Source organism: Hordeum vulgare, chromosome 5H (assembly GCF_904849725.1).
Source record: "Hordeum vulgare subsp. vulgare chromosome 5H, MorexV3_pseudomolecules_assembly, whole genome shotgun sequence".
In the NCBI taxonomy this organism is placed as follows: Eukaryota; Viridiplantae; Streptophyta; class Magnoliopsida; order Poales; family Poaceae; genus Hordeum; species Hordeum vulgare.
Window position 1 is genome coordinate 578,261,888 of NC_058522.1, and position 21,562 is coordinate 578,283,449.

At 43.6% G+C, this 21,562-nt stretch overlaps 1 protein-coding gene, 1 long non-coding RNA gene and 1 pseudogene across 2 annotated transcripts; all 3 read left to right on the top strand.

The window, feature by feature from the left end:
- The first annotated feature begins 5,185 nt into the window (after positions 1-5,185).
- On the top strand, positions 5,186-6,480 carry LOC123399522 (expansin-A33-like). Its single transcript, XM_045093923.1, has 2 exons — positions 5,186-5,428; positions 5,564-6,480. The coding sequence occupies exons 1-2, from the start codon at positions 5,290-5,292 to the stop codon at positions 6,190-6,192; spliced, it is 768 nt and encodes a 255-aa protein (XP_044949858.1). The 5' UTR covers positions 5,186-5,289; the 3' UTR covers positions 6,193-6,480.
- Positions 6,481-8,322: 1,842 nt separating this feature from the next.
- On the top strand, positions 8,323-8,419 carry LOC123400483 (annotated as a pseudogene).
- A 12,072-nt stretch (positions 8,420-20,491) lies between these two features.
- LOC123399524 lies at positions 20,492-21,138 on the top strand. The gene is made up of 2 exons (XR_006610388.1): positions 20,492-20,642; positions 20,779-21,138. It is a non-coding gene; the product is annotated as an uncharacterized LOC123399524 (long non-coding RNA).
- The last annotated feature ends 424 nt before the right edge of the window (positions 21,139-21,562 follow it).

Here is a 21,562-nt window from a genome sequence, read left to right on the forward strand (position 1 = left end):
CCGCCTCTAATGGTATTCGCGCGTGCAGGAGGAACACCGTGCGGTGGACTGCTAGGTCCGGATCACACAGTTGGCGTCGGCGAGTGGTGGTGGCTAGGTGCAACACATGCACATCCATAATGATGGCGGCGAAGCGATCAACTGATTAAGTGTGCCGCACCTCCACTATATATAGGCGTCCGGTGCAGGCTCCACTATTGGGTCTCACACGGACCCTAAATCCAATGTGTTCCTTCCTTTAAGCGCGCGAACCCTTAGGTTCTTGTTCAGTTGGTCGCTAGTCAGACCATGCCCAACTCGGCTAGTCGGTAGCGGCCTCTAACAAGATGTGTCTACTCCAAGTGTCCGATGAAGCTGGTTATGCAAACATGTACTTCATACTTTTGTTCCCTTTGCCGCACGATATACGTTGTCATGCTCAAGGCGACATGATCATCCTTGTTGCTGCACGACCTCTTTCTCGTTCTGGGGAATCTGGCCAACATTCAGATTATCTCATAATCCTCATCGCATGATCATGCTTATCCAGGTCAGATCACCCAAGGGGCCCAGAGTATATATCTCATAATCGGAGGGGCAAATCCCATCTTGCTCAAGCACGTCTCGCAGCATGGGTATGGACAAGTCCGAAACCTATCTTTGGAACTACTCAGTCACGGAGTAGCGTTTGGTCGACCCAAAAAAAGTATGTCACCATCCCGAGTACATGTGTCAGCTTAGGTCTTAGGACATAGAACTCAGACCAGACCAAACCCCTCCTCGTTGCATCTCATAGTTGGGTCTGTCCAACTCAGACCTTATCTCGACTCGGATTCGACGTACAGATCTTTTTGAGTCCATATTATCCGGCTAGCATCCAATGCTACATTGTCAGTGAGACTAGATCATCCACCGTATCATATGCTAGTTTAGTTGGTTGCGCGTCCACACAACTTTTTCAACAAGGAACCATTTAGGACAGTCATCATACAATGTATAGTCTCACAAACAAGTCATGTACTTGTTAATACACATCATTGATAATGTTCAAGGACTATCTTTATTCATAAACACATAGTAAATATCATCATATACATCTTCCCTAATAATAAAGCACGCACTGCTTCTAGCGTCCGTCGTGGCATTTTTGCAAAAACACCCCTGTAGTTTCATATAATTAACCGGCGGTACGTTTTTAAGTGAGGTTGAACCTTTTTTCACATTTTACACAAAACCCCCTTACTTTCGTGCTAAATAACCCGCAGTCCAAATTATATTCAGAACGAATCGTTTTTTAAATTTTTTAAATACACCCCTCACATATGCGTTAATAACCTCGAAGTCCATTCAGAATAAATATGTATTTTCAAATAACAATATCTTTTAAACCGTAAATTCAATTTAAACATGTTATATATGAAACTTGATTAGAAAAATGTGTAGAGTTTGAATATGTTGTTATTTTACATATTAAATATTTAAAAAAAATACTATTTAGGATACAATGCTAATCAATATTTGTCTTTATTTCGTACCGACTATTTGTATTGTAACATGTTAACTTAAGCATCAATATTTGGGAAATGTTATAATCTTTGGACATGATATACTTGCACTAGGTTCTTTCTTTCTACATATTTTATAATCTAAGACCTTAGTACGTGCCTTTTTTTATTTTTCTCCCGTTGCAACGCACGGGCATTTGTGCTAGTGATTGCCTATAGGGCATATCTCCAACATCTATCGTCGGCACCGACGATGTTTGGATCCACCGTGGAGCATCTTGGACCTGATTACAATTTTCCTTTTCTGTTCGGGGTCCATCTAATAAGATCCAAAGACGTCTTTGTAAAGTTTCTCTGGGTTCATGTTTATAAGATGTACGGCCCACCGTTTTGAATAAATGCAATACATAGTCCTTGTGGCCTCTTCACCGGTTAAAAAAAGTATGTCTAAGACACATCTAGACGTGACATAGTTATTACACATCTAAATGATTAAATCAATCATAAAAAGAAAAAGAAAAAAAGAAAAAAATACCCACACGCATATCCATGTTAGATCATTGATATATATGAGCCATCGAAGTCCTGTCATGTCACAATATGACTCGTCGATCAAGGCAACTGTCATATGAGCCATCGAAGTCCTGTCATGTCGAAGCCTGAATATCGTTTGGAGATCAACGAGGCAACCAGCTGGTATCTCAATACCGAAGCTGTGTCTCATCTTCAGCTTGTCGTTCCTTATGTCAACGGAAGCAAAAGTGACGCCGCTGCGAAGGAACTCCATGAGTCCTGGACAATGCTTGTCACTCCTGCAACAGAAACAAATTGAAATGGAACAAATGTTACATACTGCTGCAATAAGGAAACATGTTTCACTACAACTAAAGAGAAACTTATCTTTAGGATTCAAATAGAACATATGTAATGGAACCTAGAGAGATCACTACAACTATTTGAAGCGAACCAACTATGATTCCAATGGAACATATTAAACACTAGTTCATTCTAATACGATTTTTTCAGATTATGGAACACTATTCCAATCAGATTGTGTTCCCCTTCGACTAATCAAAATTGTTTCACTACAACTATTTGAAGCGAACCAACTATGATTCCAATGGAACATATTAAACACTAGTTCATTCTAATACGATTTTTTAGATTATGGAACACTATTCCAATCAGATTGTGTTCCCCTTCAACTAATCAAAATTGTTTCACTACAACTATTTGAAGGGAACCAACTATGATTCCAATGAAACATATTAAACACTAGTTGATTCTAATACGATTTTTTAGATTATGGAAAACTATTCCAATTAGATTGTGCTCCCCTTCAAGTAATCAAAATTGTTTCACTACAACTATTTGAAGGGAACCAACTATGATTCCAATGTAACATATTAAACACTAGTTGATTCTAATACGATTTTTCAGATTATGGAACACTATTCCAATTAGATTGTGCTCCCCTTCAACTAATCAAAATTGTTTCACTACAACTATTTGAAGGGAACCAACTATGATTGAAACAAATAAACTTACAATGTCATTATCTTGGATCAAAGAAAGCCTCAAAACTTACCTCGCCCATTGGAAGATCAAGACATGGCGTTGGAAGCATAGCTGGATGACGACAACACCGCGTTGATCGGCCGTGTACTCCAGATCAAGCCCCAAGAACTTCTCATGATCCGTTGCGTGGTCAAACCATTTTTCCTTCAACTGTTGAAGAAAAAACGGCACCTCGTTGCTCAGGTTCGTGTACACGACATCGAGCATCGTCGTGCCATGTGCGAGCACCTTACGAAAGCTAGTTGGCATGGTGGAAGAAGAGAAGGGAAGAAGAAGAACAGAGGAGAAGAACAGAGAGGGCGACGCGAGAGAGAAGAAGAACAGAGAAATGGCGAGTGTACGCTTCGGTTCGTGCTTTTCATCGCCCGAAACGACGCGGGATGCAAACCGTTTGGGCGTTTAGTCCCGGGTTGAGCCACCAACCGGGACTAAAGAGGTATACCAAACGGTTGCCACCACTACGGCAGGCCACGTGTTAGGCCTTTAGTCCGGGTTGAGCCACCAACTGGGACTAAAGAGGTATACCAACGGTCGCCACCACTACGGCAGGCCACGTGTTAGTCCTTTAGTCCCGGGTTGACCCACCAACCGGGACTAAAGGGGGATACGAACGGTTGCCACCACCACTGTCCGCCGCGTAGCCCTTTAGTTCCGGTTTGGGACACGAACCGGGACTAAAGGCTCCTTACGGGCCGGGACTAAAGCCTCGAGGAAGGCATTGAGAATTGGGGCGACGTGGCCGGGACTAAATGGTCCAGGCCAAAGGCCCGTTTTCTACTAGTGATAGGACTTAGATGTGCAATATTTATCTCACATCTAGATGTGTTTTAGCAAAACAGGAAAAAAAATACCCGTAAAAAAACTGTTAAAAAAGTGAGATGGTAAACCCCGTAGTCATATAACAAGAAAAAAGAAACGGAAAACAGAAACCATGTGCCTTGCTGATACAGATCGAGAGGCCATCCCATTGATGTGTTCATACGGGATCTTAACTACCGTACTTACCACTCTGGATCTCACCGCTAGCTTATCACTCTCTGTCGGTCGAAACATCACCAATCTTAAACTCTGTAGTTATTCGGTCAGCTTCAGAGTTGCAGTTTAATCTGATCAGCGCCAATGGGCCATGTTATCACCATCTAGATCCCCTTGCTTCACGGGCCCTACATGTTCCTAGAATAACTAATCGCAACGACGTAGCACAATGTAGAGAGCCCGGTAATTAATTAATATTGGTGGATCAAGTACATGATTGACCTGCAGGAGGTTTAGAGTTAACATACATATACAAGTCCCAATCCAAATAATTATTCCGTCCGGAAGGTACACTAGTGCGTAGCATACCTAGTGGGAATGTACCCATTGTAGGCCAATCTAGCTAGCCTACTGTTAGTTTAGCCAAGTAAAATCACAAATTAGTACCAAGTGGTCAGCTTGGTAAGCTATCAACAAAAATTAAAATCACAAATCAGAACATGACACTATCCTGACAATACTTCACATATATAGGCTAATGTGGGGAGCTCTTGTGTGATGCTAATGTGAATAGCTTCTTGGGATGTCAAGCGGTGGTGCAAAAACATGTTAGTTTTGAGATGCGCAGATTTTGCGTCGGCAATGCAAGGTATACAAATGCATCGAATAAGTTTAGTGCCAATTTTGACGGGTCGGTGGACAGCTCCAGATTGAGATCCACTCGCAAGGAGATTACAGCTGTTGCTGATTTTCATTAAATTAGGAAATGTAATCGCTTCTCGTACAGCTGCAATAGAATTACACATAGTGTACTTTTCTGAAATTTGGTCAGACTCTTTGCTTCCACCATCTAGTTCTGGTTGAATTTTTCAGCACGAATGATTCTCTCACATGCACGGCGGTGTGGATCTCAGTTAGGGCACATGCACACTGACAATGCAGGAATTTGTCCATCCATTGATAAACCTCTTACGGCATCAAGAACATGGACACCACGTCAGGAGTATATATCTTTTACTAGTTTGAAAACTGGACGTGCCAAAAGTCAAATAAGCAGCAATGGAGGGCGGCTAAGTTAACCCAAGTACCCAATTACAACCGTAACAGTTAGAGGCAGATGCATGCTCATCATCATACTATAAAGCCCAGGGTGCAGTAAGGTACACAGTACACAGAGCGCAGCATATTACTAGAAGACTTGCTTGGCCCAAGTAGCTAGTATCGCTCTCTGTCTGTCATCTTCAACAATCCAATGGGGAAACAGACAGCAGTAGCACTAGTGCTTCTCGGTGTGCTCTGTGGAATAGCTTCTCATGGGGTCGATGCCCAGTATTACTGGACGAGCGCCACGGCGACGTTCTACGGCGGCGCCGACGGCTCCGGCACCATGGGTCGGTGACTGTTTCCCTTCCACTTCTTTACTAAGATCTCCTCTGCAACTGTAAAGAGTAGCGTAGATTTGTAGAAATGTCATTAGCTCTTGGTTGATGTTGATCTGATGATGCATGTGAATTGTATGTATGCAGGAGGCGCGTGTGGGTACGGCAACCTGTACGGCTCCGGGTACGGGATCAACAACGCCGCGCTGAGCACGGCGCTCTTCAACGACGGCGCCATGTGCGGGGCGTGCTACATCATCTACTGCGACACGGGCAGGAGCAAGATGTGCAGGCCGGGCACCCAGATCACCGTCTCCGCCACCAACTTCTGCCCGCCCAACTGGGCGCTCCCCAGCAACAACGGCGGGTGGTGCAACCCGCCGCGCCTCCACTTCGACATGTCGCAGCCCGCTTGGACCAGCATCGCCATCTACCAGGCCGGCATAGTCCCGGTCATGTACAAGAGGGTCTCCTGCCAGAAGCGCGACGGCATCCGCTTCGGCATCTCCGGGAGGGACTACTTCGAGCTGGTGGTGGTGACCAACGTCGGCGGCAGCGGGGTCGTGGCGCAGATGTGGATCAAGGGCTCCAACACCAACTGGCTCGCCATGAGCCGGAACTGGGGCGCAAACTGGCAGAGCAACGCCTACCTCAACGGCCAGAGGCTCTCCTTCAGGGTCAGGCTCGACGACGGCCGCGAGGCCACGGCCAGCGACGTCGCGCCGTCCAACTGGTGGTTCGGGGCCACATACAGTTCCTGGATCAACTTCTACTAGCTTAATTAGTACCGGCCGGACCATGCATGCATCAATCAAACCGGTCCATCCACGGCACTGCTTAATCTATCATCGTTTTAGTATATAATAGTGGTACTATTAAATCGTAAGGCGCCCTCTGTTGCATTGGCCACAGTTGTGTTTGGCAGCCGCACATTCCTTCATGTTTTAGATGGGCTTGCTTCACGAACTGCATGCAATGCACGCACGCAACCAAGAAGTGTTGTAACACACACTCTTTCTTCTTGCACCTACACATAATTAACTAGATGATGTTGCTGCGGAAAACTTGTTAAAAGAATCATGAAAGTTGCTAAAAAAATCATCTATAACTTATGAAATTAAGTAAGCTTAAAAAAATTAACACATTGTTGGGAAAGAATTAGGTGATGGGTCATCCTATTTGGCGCTCTTTGCGCTAGTTAATAAGAAGGCGGTCGCACGGTTGCTTGCATGGGCCGCCCCACCAGAGCGGTCGCTCTCTCACAAAAAACAAAAGACGGTCGCTACTGTTGAACGACTGCTGACAAGCATGGAATAAAAACAATCACGAATTAAAAAATCACGCATTTGAAAAAAGTTCATGAATTCAGAAAAAAAAAACTTGATTATTTAAAAAAAGAGGTTGCACGAATATGAATGGATTCTGAATTATTTTTTTATCAATTTGAAAAGGGATAGAAAATTTGAAAAGCAATCAACTTTGAAACAGAATTCCATAAACATGTAAATCAATTCATCATTTTTTCTAAATCAATGAGTTGTTAGAAAAACTTATCATTTTTTTCTAAAAAAATAAGTATTTTGAAAAGAAAATAAAGAATAGAGAATAAAAGTTTCAAAAAAATAGAAGAAGAAAAAACTAAAAAATATAGGTATAGGAAAAAACCAAAATTTTAAAAAAACAGTTGGAAAGCTTAGGTTCTCAAAACCAGGAAAATGTCTCTCCCTTTACATGCTTAGAGGCATAGATTGGCTGGCCCAGGTAAGAGCGCCTTTAGCGCTAGTTAGCAAAACGCACGTTAACGGATATTGAAGGCGCCTAATGGGAAACACCTTTTGTAATGTTGTTCAAGATTTTGAGCGCTAGTGGCAGCCTAACAATTATTATGCTTATTTTCATTTTCTTCCTCTGGTTTTTTAAGAAGAGACGCCCGTTTTAAAGATGTGTAGATGTATTATTTCTTCTTTTCGTGGAGAGACACCCTTTGATCAAGGGATATGTTTTTTAACCAAACGACATGATTGCTCATAGGCACCTTCTGCCAAGTTCTAGTGGTCTTGCTTGCTGTTTAATATAATCTAACTATTTTTTAAAGTGATATGGCTTATCATGAATGCTGCATTAGGAGTCAATTTCAGGATAATTAAGATTTAATATTATTTTCCTTAGAAAACGCCATGTATAGTTTAGACACATATAGGCATACACATACGCAACTCTACTTGCAAAGCTTCATTTGGTAAATTCGCCACATGTAACTTACGTTATATTGAACGAAATGTTATGTTTCACTAAGCGCACTGCAATCCTTAGGACGCCACCTCCATATACGTTGTTATCGCTTAACTTTATTGATAGTTTACATATGGTTAATCATCTCTAATATAAGACAAACTTAGTCCACCAATTGTCAAATTCAGATATTTTTCGTTCCTTGTCGTAATTCTGGTGGTTTTGTTCACACAGTCTGCCTCATCAATCAGCTCAATCCCCCCCCCCCCTCCAAAATCAAACGCCACCAAACTCAAACATCCATCGTGGTTGTGTTTATTCCTCAAGCATTTGTATTTGCAATTATCTTAATAAGTTACATTTGTTGTGCAAAAAGGGCTATATATTCATTACAGTGGTTTTACAAGATATGTATCATGTAAATTATGGTAAGGCACAATTTAATTTGGTTTTGTAATTATAATGGATCTTTACTACTAGTTGTTTACCTTTCACTTTTTCTATGTTTGTAGGTTAGCTAATGGACTTCTACTTTGGTATGTAAGTCTTGTCTTTATTTATGTTGGGTAATAGTATTATTTATTTATTGAGGATAATTGAATTTTTATTGCATTACACTTACCGTACATGTTTTCAAATATGTAAATAAGGGTAAACAACATTATAATGTTTTTGTCCCTTTGGGGACATACGATAAAATTAGAACGCAACAGAGAGTATGGCCCCTGCGTTAGGACGACATGCGCATATCAAGAAAGCACTGCAATTTTTGATTTGAAATCATGTAAAACTTGAAGGGTTGGCGCGCTTTGTTGTGCCATTCGTGTTGCTGCACTTTCATCATTTTTCTACTCCATTTGTTTCAAAATATAAGTTGTATTAGTTTTCTTATAAGTCAAACATCTTTAAGTTTGACCAAATTTGTAGAGAGATATGTCAATATACATAATATCAAATCGGTATCATTGTATTAACCATGAAATGAGTTTTTATATTTTATTTATTTATTGTTGTGGATGTCGATATTTTTGGCTCTGATCTTGGGAAAAGTTAAAGAAATTTGACCTTATTATAGCTAATACACCTTATACTTTGGAACCATAGAGTATTTGGTTTGGTAAGTGGGGGAGAAGATGGAGTGTGTTTTCTTTTTATTTATATAAATGTGATGGTATGGTGGGCCTTCAACAGTGTGATTCGATGTTATCTGTTAATCAATCTGTTCGTATGTGTGAAAAAATTCTGCATCAATATCCGCATATACTATATAGATGCTACAATATCACATGTTGGTACTTTTTTCTAGATGTTGAGAAGGTGTGCGAGGTTGATATATTTTTATAGGCCGATTTCTGATTTGAAAAACCATTGACCCTGTGAAAATGACGAACCAAATCTAAAATTAAATACCTCAAACGAATACGACAGATTCAAAACTAGGGAGGATAATAAATTAAAATACTTTAATACGGAGTATCTTGAGAAATTATTGATCCGGACCCAATTGTAAATCGAAACCTCAATTGATTGTGGACCTTAAAATTGCGGAGCATAGTATATTTATATATAGATAGATGACATTTTACTCTTTTTTTGCAGATCGATGATGACATTTTACTACTAAGTGCCTTTTCACTTCTACTAGTGCACAATGGTGCCAGCATGTAATATTGTGTATGGTGATAATATTTGAATGATTGCAAATTTAATAAACAAATTGATTGTAAGACAAATAGTCCATACCTGAAAGTGGGCTGTTCTATATGTATTTTTTAAAGATTTCATTACAGGCTATATAAGAGTGTATCTAGGCATACTTTGGAGTGTAGATTCATTTATTTTGCTTCATATATAATGTAAAATAAAAAAATTATATTTAGGAACGAGCGAATAGATGACTTTTTAGTACTGAGTGTGTTTCTCCCTTCTACCAGTGCACAACAGTGCCAACGTGTAATATTATGTATGGTGATAAAATTTGAATAATTGCAAATTAGAAAGGTAAACGTTTGGGGTTGCGACGTCAGCCGAAACGTTCGGCGGGCTCGCGCGCCGCGCTGGTCCCAACGCTTACGAAAACTATGCTTGCGTGTCACACGTGTGTACTGGTGGGCCTTCGCACAAATATCCCCTCTCATATCCTTATCCTTTCGCTGGCCTTTCCTTTCTTTTCTTTTATTCGACCTCCAGTCGGGACTCCATAGCCATGATTTCTCTCTCCTCCCTACTGCTCACATACCACTGCAAGCTCCCCTCGTCGCCGGCCAGATCTGCTCGGATCCACGCCACCGGAGCTCTACCTGCCACGTCGGACCCGGCCATGTCGAAGCTGCAACCGGTTGAAGCTTTTTTCCATAGCCGCCTGTAGCTCTCCTCAACGCTCGTTTATAGTTTTCGCCATCACCTCATAGCTCTAGCCAACACTCGTTTTTCAGAAGTTTCACCGTGGAAGCTTTTTTCATAGCGGTTGAAGCTTTTTTTCACGCCGGATGAAGCTTTTCCACCATGGTTGATGCTCTTTCCCATTCCAATCGAAACATTTTTTCACAGCGGTTGAAACTTTTCTCGACGGCGGTTCAAGCTTTTTTTCACTCCGGATGAAGCTTTCTTGCCATGGTTAAGGCTTTTTTGCATTCCGATAGAAACATTGTTGTTGGAATTATGCCCTAGAGGCAATAATAAATGTACAGTTATTATTATAATTCCTGTATCAAGATAATAGTTTATTATCCATGCTATAATTGTATTGAATGAAGACTCATTTACATGTGTGGATACATAGACAAAACACCGTCCCTAGCATGCCTCTAGTTGGCTAGCCAATTGATCGATGATAGTCAGTGTCTTCTGATTATGAACAAGGTGTTGTTGCTTGATAACTGGATCACGTCATTGGGAGAATCACGTGATGGACTAGACCCAAACTAATAGACGTAGCATGTTGATCGTGTCATTTTGTTGCTACTGTTTTCTGCGTGTCAAGTATTTATTCCTATGACCATGAGATCATATAACTCACTGACACCGGAGGAATGCTTTGTGTGTATCAAACGTCGCAACGTAACTGGGTGACTATAAAGATGCTCTACAGGTATCTCCGAAGGTGTTAGTTGAGTTAGTATGGATCAAGACTGGGATTTGTCACTCCGTGTGACGGAGAGGTATCTCGGGGCCCACTCGGTAATACAACATCACACACAAGCCTTGCAAGCAATGTAACTTAGTGTAAGTTGCGGGATCTTGTATTACGGAACGAGTAAAGAGACTTGCCGGTAAACGAGATTGAAATAGGTGTGCGGATACTGACGATCGAATCTCGGGCAAGTAACATACCGAAGGACAAAGGGAATGACATACGGGATTATACGAATCCTTGGCACTGAGGTTCAAACGATAAGATCTTCGTAGAATATGTAGGATCCAATATGGGCATCCAGGTCCCGCTATTGGATATTGACCGAGAAGTCTCTCGGGTCATGTCTACATAGTTCTCGAACCCGCAGGGTCTGCACACTTAAGGTTCGACGTTGTTTTATGCGTATTTGAGTTATATGGTTGGTTACCGAATGTTGTTCGGAGTCCCGGATGAGATCACGGACGTCACGAGGGTTTCCGGAATGGTCCGGAAACGAAGATTGATATATAGGATGACCTCATTTGATTACCGGAAGGTTTTCGGAGTTACCGGGAATGTACCGGGAATGACGAATGGGTTCCGGGGGTTCACCGGAGGGGGGCAACCCACTCCGGGGAAGCCCATAGGTATTTGGGGGGGTCACACCAGCCCTTAGTGGGCTGGTGGGACAGCCCACCAAATCCTATGCGCCAAGGAAGAAAAATCAAAGAAAGAAAAAAAAAGGAGGGGAAGTGGGAAGGGGGAAGGACTCCCTCCCACCAAACCAAGTAGGACTCGGTTTGGGGGGGGGAGAGTCCTCCCCCTGGCTCGGCCGACCCCTTGGGGTTCCCTTGGACCCCAAGGCAAGGTCCCCCTCCCTCCTCCTATATATATGGGGCTTTTAGGGCAGATTTGAGACGACTTTCTCACGGCTGCCCGACCACATACCTCCATAGTTTTTCCTCTAGATCGTGTTTCTGCGGAGCTCGGGCGGAGCCCTGCTGAGACAAGATCATCACCAACCTCCGGAGCGCCGTCACGCTGCCGGAGAACTCTTCTACCTCTCCGTCTCTCTTGCTGGATCAAGAAGGCCGAGATCATCGTCGAGCTGTACGTGTGCTGAACGCGGAGGTGCCGTCCGTTCGGTACTAGATCGTGGGACTGATCGCGGGATTGTTCGCGGGGCGGATCGAGGGACGTGAGGACGTTCCACTACATCAACCGCGATCTCTAATCGCTTCTGTTGTACGATCTACAAGGGTACGTAGATCACTCATCCCCTCTCGTAGATGGACATCACCATGATAGGTCTTCGTGCGCGTAGGAAATTTTTTGTTTCCCATGCGACGTTCCCCAACAGTGGCATCATGAGCTAGGTTCATGCGTAGATGTCTTCTCGAGTAGAACACAAAAGGTTTTGTGGGCGGTGATGTGCGTTTTGCTGCCCTCCTTAGTCTTTTCTTGATTCCGCGGTATTGTTGGATTGAAGCGGCTTGGACCGACATTACTCGTACGCTTACGAGAGACTGGTTTCATCGTTACGAGTAACCCCCTTTGCTCAAAGATGACTGACAAGTGACGGTTTCTCCAACTTTAGTTGAATCGGATTTGACCGAGGAGGTCCTTGGATGAGGTTAAATAGCAACTCATATATCTCCGTTGTGGTGTTTGCGTAAGTAAGATGCGATCCTACTAGATACCCTTGGTCACCACGTAAAACATGCAACAACAAAATTAGAGGACGTCTAACTTGTTTTTGCAGGGTATGATTGTGATGTGATATGGCCAATGATGTGATGTGATATATTGGATGTATGAGATGATCATGTTGTAATAGAAATATCGACTTGCACGTCGATGGTACGGCAACCGGCAGGAGCCATAGGGTTGTCTTTATACTAACATATGTGCTTGCAGATGCGTTTACTATTTTGCTAGGATGTAGCTTTAGTAGTGATAGCATAAGTAGCACGACAACCCCGATGGCGACACGTTGATGGAGATCATGATGATGGAGATCATGGTGTGGCGCCGGTGACAAGAAGATCGTGCCGGTGCTTTGGTGATGGAGATCAAGAAGCACGTGATAATGGCCATATCATGTCACTTATGAATTGCATGTGATGTTAATCCTTTTATGCACCTTATTTTGCTTAGAACGACGGTAGCATTATGAGGTGATCTCTCACTAAAATTTCAAGACGAAATTGTGTTCTCCCCGACTGTGCACCGTTGCTACAGTTCGTCGTTTCGAGACACCACGTGATGATCGGGTGTGATAGACTCAACGTTCACATACAACGGGTGCAAAACAGTTGCGCACGCGGAACACTCGGGTTAAGCTTGACGAGCCTAGCATGTGCAGACATGGCCTCAGAACACATGAGACCGAAAGGTCGATCATGAATCATATAGTTGATATGATTAGCATAGGGATGCTTACCACTGAAACTACTCTCGACTCACGTGATGATCGGACTTGGGATAGTGTAAGTGGATCATGAACCACTCAAATGACTAGAGAGATGTACTTTTTGAGTTGGAGTTTAGCATATAATTTGATTAAGTTGAACTCTAATTATCTTGAACATAGTCTAAGTCCACTTTGAATATATTTGTGTTGTAGATCATGGCTCACGCAAGTGTCATCCTCAATTTTAATACGTTCCTAGAGAAAGCTAAGTTGAAAGATGATGGAAGCAACTTTGTAGACTGGGCTCGTAATCTTAAGCTAATCTTACAAACTGGAAAGAAGGATTATGTCCTTAATGCTGCGCTAGGAGATGAACCACCCGCTACGGCTGATCAGGATGTTAAGAACGCTTGGCTAGCACGTAAGGAGGACTACTCAATAGTTCAATGTGCAGTCTTGTATGGCTTAGAGCCGGGACTTCAAACGTCGCTTTGAGCGTCATGGAGCATTTGAGATGTTCCAGGAGTTGAAGTTTATCTTTCAGAAGAACGCCCGGATCGAGAGGTATGAGACCTCCGATAAATTCTATGCTTGCAAGATGGAGGAAAGCTCGTCTGTCAGTGAACATGTGCTCAAGATGTCTGGGTACTCAAACCGTCTAGCTGAACTAGGGATTGAACTCCCGCAAGAAGCTATCACTGACAGAATCCTCCAATCACTGCCGCCAAGCTATAAAGGCTTTGTGTTGAACTACAACATGCAAGGGATGAACAAGTCTCCCGGCGAGTTGTTTGCGATGCTGAAAGTCGCAGAGTCTGAACTCCGTAAAGAGCATCAAGTGTTGATGGTGAGCAAGACCACTAGTTTCAAGAGAAACGGCAAAGGCAAGAAGGGCAATTCGAAGAAGAGCGGCAAGCCTGTTGCCAATCCGCCGAAGAAACCCAAGGCTGGACCTAAGCCTGAAACAGAGTGCTTCTATTGCAAGGGTATGGGTCACTGGAAGCGCAATTGCCCCAAGTATCTGGCAGATAAGAAGGCGGGCAAAGAAAAATCAGGTATATTTGATATACATGTTATTGATGTGTACTTAACCGGCTCTCGTAGTAGTGCCTGGGTATTCGATACCGGTTCTGTTGCTCACATTTGCAACTCGAAACAGGAACTGCGGAATAGACGGAGGCTGGCGAAAGACGAAGTGACGATGCGCGTAGGAAACGGTTCCAAGGTTGATGCAATCGCCGTCGGCACCGTGTCACTTCAACTACCATCGGGATTAGTGATGAACTTAAATCATTGTTATTTAGTGCCTGCGTTGAGCATGAACATTATATCTGGATCTTGTTTATTGCGAGACGGTTACTCTTTTAAGTCTGAGAATAATGGTTGTTCTATTTCTATGAGTAACATCTTTTATGGTCATGCACCGAATGTGAGAGGATTGTTCATATTGAATCTTGATAGAGATACACATATACATAACATTGAGACCAAAAGAGTTAGAGTAAACAATGATAGCACCATATTTTTGTGGCACTGCCGCTTGGGTCATATTGGTGTAAAGCGCATGAAGAAACTCCATGCTGATGGGCTTTTGGAGTCACTTGACTTTGATTCACTTGACACGTGCGAACCATGCCTCATGGGCAAGATGACTAAGACTCCATTCTCCGGAACAATGGAGCGTGCAAGTGACTTGTTGGAAATCATACATACCGATGTGTGTGGTCCAATGAGCGTGGAGGCACGCGGCGGATATCGTTATTTTCTCACCTTCACTGACGATCTAAGTAGATATGGTTATGTCTACTTGATGAAGCACAAGTCTGAAACATTTGAAAAGTTCAAGCAATTTCAGAGTGAAGTGGAAAATCATCGTAACAAGAAGATCAAGTTCCTACGGTCTGATCGTGGGGGTGAGTATCTGAGTTTCGAGTTTGGTACTCACTTAAGACAATGTGGAATTGTTTCGCAGTTAACACCGCGTGGAACACCACAGCGTAATGGTGTGTCCGAACGTCGTAATCGTACTTTGTTAGAGATGGTGCGATCTATGATGTCTCTTACTGATTTGCCATTATCTTTTTGGGGTTATGCATTAGAAACAGCTGCATTCACTTTAAATAGGGCACCATCAAAATCCGTTGAGACGACACCATACGAACTGTGGTATGGCAAAAGACCAAAGTTGTCGTTTCTTAAAGTTTGGGGATGTGATGCTTATGTCAAAAAGCTTCAGCCTGAAAAGCTGGAACCCAAAGCGGAAAAATGCGTCTTCATAGGTTACCCAAAAGAGACAGTTGGGTACACCTTCTATCTCAAATCCAAAGGCAAAGTGTTTGTTGCTAAGAACGGAACTTTTCTCGAGAAGGAGTTTCTCTCGAGAGAATTGAGTGGGAGGAAGATAGAACTTGACGAGGTTGTCGAACCTCTCATCCCTCTGGATGGTGGCGCAAGGCAGGGGGAAACCTCTGTCATTGCGACGCCGGTTGAGGAGGAAGTTAATGATGATGATCATGAAACTCCAGTTCAAGTTTCTGTTGAACCACGTAGGTCGACGAGATCACGCGCTGCTCCAGAGTGGTACGGTAATCCCGTCTTATCAATCATGTTGTTAGACAACAATGAACCTGCAAATTATGAAGAAGCAATGGTGGGGCCAGATTCCAACAAATGGCTAGAAGCCATGAAATCCGAGATAGGATCCATGTATGAGAACAAAGTGTGGACTTTGGAGATACTACCTGAGGGCCGCAAGGCTATTCGGAACAAATGGATCTTTAAGAAGAAGACGGACGCTGACGGTAATGTGACCGTTTATAAAGCTCGACTTGTGGCAAAGGGTTTTTCACAAGTTCCAGGAATTGACTACGATGAGACTTTCTCTCCCGTAGCGATGCTTAAGTCCGTCAGAATCATGTTAGCAATAGCTGCATTTTTCGATTATGAAATCTGGCAGATGGATGTCAAAACGGCGTTCCTTAACGGTTTCCTTAAGGAAGAGTTGTATATGATACAACCCGAAGGTTTTGTCGATCCTAAAAATGCTGACAAGGTGTGCAAGCTCCAGCGATCCATTTATGGACTGGTGCAAGCATCTCGGAGTTGGAACAAACGTTTTGATGAGGTGATCAAAGCATTCGGGTTTATACAAGTGGTTGGAGAATCTTGTATTTACAAGAAAGTGAGTGGGAGCTCTGTGGCGTTTCTAATATTATATGTGGATGACATATTACTGATTGGAAACAACGTAGAGCTTTTGGAGAGCATAAAAGGTTACTTGAATACAAGTTTCTCTATGAAGGACCTAGGAGAAGCTGCTTACATTCTAGGCATTAAGATCTATAGGGATAGATCAAAACGCCTGATAGGGCTTTCACAAAGCACATACCTTGATAAAGTTTTGAAGAGGTTCAAAATGGAACAGTCCAAGAAAGGGTTCTTGCCAGTGTTACAAGGTACGAGATTGAGTAAGACTCAGTGCCCAACAACTGATGAAGATAGAGAGCATATGCGCTCCGTCCCCCATGCTTCAGCCATAGGCTCTATCATGTATGCAATGTTGTGCACTAGACCGGATGTTAGCCTGGCCATAAGTATGGCAGGTAGGTTCCAGAGTAATCCAGGAGTGGATCACTGGACGGCGGTCAAGGATATCCTGAAGTACCTGAAAAGGACTAAGGAGATGTTTCTCGTGTATGGAGGTGACGAAGAGCTCGCCGTAAAAGGTTACGTCGATGCAAGCTTTGACACAGATCCGGACGACTCTAAGTCGCAAACCGGATACGTATTTATTCTTAATGGGGGTGCAGTAAGCTGGTGCAGTTCCAAGCAAAGCGTCGTAGCAGATTCTACATGTGAAGCGGAGTACATGGCTGCCTCGGAGGCGGCTAAGGAGGGTGTCTGGATGAAGCAGTTCATGACGGATCTTGGAGTGGTGCCAAGTGCACTGGATCCAATAACCTTGTTCTGTGACAACACTGGTGCCATTGCCTTAGCAAAGGAACCAAGGTTTCACAAGAAGACCAGACACATCAAACGACGCTTCAACATCATCCGCGACTACGTCGAGGAGGAGGACGTAAATATATGCAAAGTGCACACGGATCTGAATGTAGCAGACCCGCTGACCAAACCTCTTCCACGGCCAAAACATGATCGACACCACAACTGTATGGGTGTTAGATTTATTACAATGTAATTCACATGGTGATGTGAGGGCTAGATTATTGACTCTAGTGCAAGTGGGAGACTGTTGGAATTATGCCCTAGAGGCAATAATAAATGTACAGTTATTATTATAATTCCTGTATCAAGATAATAGTTTATTATCCATGCTATAATTGTATTGAATGAAGACTCATTTACATGTGTGGATACATAGACAAAACACCGTCCCTAGCATGCCTCTAGTTGGCTAGCCAGTTGATCGATGATAGTCAGTGTCTTCTGATTATGAACAAGGTGTTGTTGCTTGATAACTGGATCACGTCATTGGGAGAATCACGTGATGGACTAGACCCAAACTAATAGACGTAGCATGTTGATCGTGTCATTTTGTTGCTACTGTTTTCTGCGTGTCAAGTATTTATTCCTATGACCATGAGATCATATAACTCACTGACACCGGAGGAATGCTTTGTGTGTATCAAATGTCGCAACGTAACTGGGTGACTATAAAGATGCTCTACAGGTATCTCCGAAGGTGTTAGTTGAGTTAGTATGGATCAAGACTGGGATTTGTCACTCCGTGTGACGGAGAGGTATCTCGGGGCCCACTCGGTAATACAACATCACACACAAGCCTTGCAAGCAATGTAACTTAGTGTAAGTTGCGGGATCTTGTATTACGGAACGAGTAAAGAGACTTGCCGGTAAACGAGATTGAAATAGGTGTGCGGATACTGACGATCGAATCTCGGGCAAGTAACATACCGAAGGACAAAGGGAATGACATACTGGATTATACGAATCCTTGGCACTGAGGTTCAAACGATAAGATCTTCGTAGAATATGTAGGATCCAATATGGGCATCCAGGTCCCGCTATTGGATATTGACCGAGAAGTCTCTCGGGTCATGTCTACATAGTTCTCGAACCCGCAGGGTCTGCACACTTAAGGTTCGACGTTGTTTTATGCGTATTTGAGTTATATGGTTGGTTACCGAATGTTGTTCGGAGTCCCGGATGAGATCACGGACGTCACGAGGGTTTCCGGAATGGTCCGGAAACGAAGATTGATATATAGGATGACCTCATTTGATTACCGGAAGGTTTTCGGAGTTACCGGGAATGTACCGGGAATGACGAATGGGTTCCGGGGGTTCACCGGAGGGGGGCAACCCACTCCGGGGAAGCCCATAGGTATTTGGGGGGGGTCACACCAGCCCTTAGTGGGCTGGTGGGACAGCCCACCAAATCCTATGCGCCAAGGAAGAAAAATCAAAGAAAGAAAAAAAAAAGGAGGGGAAGTGGGAAGGGGGAAGGACTCCCTCCCACCAAACCAAGTAGGACTCGGTTTGGGGGGGGGAGAGTCCTCCCCCCTGGCTCGGCCGACCCCTTGGGGTTCCCTTGGACCCCAAGGCAAGGTCCCCCTCCCTCCTCCTATATATATGGGGCTTTTAGGGCAGATTTGAGACGACTTTCTCACGGCTGCCTGACCACATACCTCCATAGTTTTTCCTCTAGATCGTGTTTCTGCGGAGCTCGGGCGGAGCCCTGCTGAGACAAGATCATCACCAACCTCCGGAGCGCCGTCACGCTGCCGGAGAACTCTTCTACCTCTCCGTCTCTCTTGCTGGATCAAGAAGGCCGAGATCATCGTCGAGCTGTACGTGTGCTGAACGCGGAGGTGCCGTCCGTTCGGTACTAGATCGTGGGACTGATCGCGGGATTGTTCGCGGGGCGGATCAAGGGACGTGAGGACGTTCCACTACATCAACCGCGATCTCTAATCGCTTCTGCTGTACGATCTACAAGGGTACGTAGATCACTCATCCCCTCTCGTAGATGGACATCACCATGATAGGTCTTCGTGCGCGTAGGAAATTTTTTGTTTCCCATGCGACGTTCCCCAACAATTGTTTCACATCGGTTGAAGCTTTTCTCGACACCGGTTGAATCTTTTTTCCATGTTTGAAACTTTTCTTCTACGTCGGTTGTACCTTTTTTTCATGGTTGAAGATTTTTCCGATGCCATTTGAAGATTTTTTTTAAGCCGGTTGAAGCACGCTTGACTAGTTCTGTAGTTCCCATACCAACAACACCTCGCTCCAGCACCGGTTCTAACACCCAGAGATGTCGTCTCCAGCTCCGATTGGTGTCGGTTACAACACTGCCATCGGGTGTGTCGTTGCAACAGGGGGTGGGTGCTCATGGGACGGACCATCGGGTCTGTGATGGCGGCGAGCCTGAGTGTGCCGCGACGCTTTGTCCTCCGACAAGGGGAATACAATGAGGGTCCCCGGCGCTCGCCGCGGTCTTTCTTCCTCCGACGTGCGGCGACTGCTCCTTTTTTCCGATTGACGATGCGGGAAAAAAGGAAGCCAGGATGAAGAAGAAGGGGATGATGCGGGATGAGAAGGACGCTGAATCGTGCGACATCATGGGGCTGCGGTGCGGCCGACGCACCGGCGCCTAGCAGTGTCCTTGATCAATCGACTGTCAGACAGATAGTCCATACAGCATGAAAGTGGGCTGTTTTAGAAGAAAAATTAAACGGATTTGATGAAACTCAGGCCTGTTTGGAACCATAATAGATTATAATAATCTGGATTATGAAGATAGATTATATAATCTGGTTTATAAAAATAATCTAGGTGGACATGTTTGGAGGTCAGATTATATAAACTGTAATTCAGGTTTTACATTGCATAATGACCTGTCTGCCCTTTGTTTTTTGAAGAAAAAGGAGGATGGCGGTGACAGGAATGTAATTATCTCCAACTTTACAAGGGTAATGGGTCATTATCAATCCATAATCTGATTTTAGCTAGGGTAGAGTAGATTGTGAGTTTTTAATAATCTGTCCATCTAGTTTTTATAATCTACACGATAATCTGTCTTGTTTGGAGACATAATAAATTATAAAAACTGAATTATGTAATCTGAGTGGTTCCAAACAGAGCCTCAGCTAGCTGAGATTCAGGTTTGGTCGCATTCATCGTGTCAGCCGTTCGATCGGTTATGCTCCGCGATTCGTGTGTTTCGGCCTTTTCTGTTTTGTTGCGGCCCGTTTTCTGTTTCGGGGTGTAGCGGGCTGTTTTTTTCCTGCTAGACGACGGCCCGTTATGTGTCTCTGCTAAGTCGAAGCGTCGTGGAGGAAAAGCACTCGTTTCCCATTTCTCCTCCTCGCCTGTTATCTCCCCATCTTATCTGTTTGCCTGACAGGAGAAAAGTTTCAGATCGGCGGAAGGAGGAGAGCTGAAAGGGGAGGGGAGTCCGCTGTCTCTTTTCGCGCCCTTGTTCAAGTGATTCATTCTCTCCCTCTTCTGTGTTTCCCTTTTGTTGTAGTAAAGTTTTTTTTCTATGATTTGTGCAGATGTGATGTATAGAACCGGGGGGGGGGGGGGGGGGTTATGAATGATGTAGATTTGTCTCTTGTAGGTGGGAGGGGGAGAGGATTTTAAGTGGTTGATTTTTGTTTTTCTTAGTGGGTTAACCTAGAGTTCTTTCGTCAAGAGAATCTGTGGCGGATATGATGAAGGGGATGAGCTTTTCTTATTTTGGAAAGCAGCAGAAGTTTTCTGTTGTGTGTAGTTTTTTATCTTTTTTTGTAGGATTTGTAGATGGATGGTAGTGCATTTTCGTCCCTTTTTTTGTTAAGGCATCTTGGTTTTGCTAGTGTAGTTTAGTTCTTATAAGAAGGTGTCATACATTTTTTTAGTTTTTCAGTTATGACATATTGCAGGTTGATGTTCTGTAGCATATGTTTTCTCCAAGCTTTTGTTAAAGCTGTTAAATGTAGTGGTGTGAGTGTTTACAATGAGGTAGGGAGTATACAGTTACTTGTGTTACATTTGTCTAGATGCGAGCATGAAGGTAATATTAGCAAAGAAGGCAAAGGACCCAGGTTTGTTTGAGTTCCTCTCGGTCGTCAGGTCGTTGTGCCAATTTAACTGTATTTTCTACTTTTTTAATATTGAAACAAAATCAAGTTATTACCTTGTTGGAGCCTGTAGTAGTTGAGTTCGTCGACGAGGTTGGCCGCATCATAGAGCAGCTCCTTGATATCAGCAATAGATTCAGTCCGAGGCTCTTTGCCGCTGGAAATCTCTAGTTTTAGCAGAACTCTGGTTTTCTGTTTTTTTATGTTCACTGAAATGGCAACATGTGGACTGTAATGATGCCCTTGTAGCTAGTATTTTTTGTTTGTTTGTTTGATTGTCCA

Excerpts from the sequence above, each read along its gene's own strand:
- LOC123399522 (XM_045093923.1), top strand. The coding sequence starts at position 5,290 with ATGGGGAAACAGACAGCAGTAGCACTAGTGCTTCTCGGTGTGCTCTGT. Across the intron at positions 5,429-5,563 it reads CGACGGCTCCGGCACCATGG|GAGGCGCGTGTGGGTACGGC; the intron begins GTCGGTGACTGT and ends GTATGTATGCAG.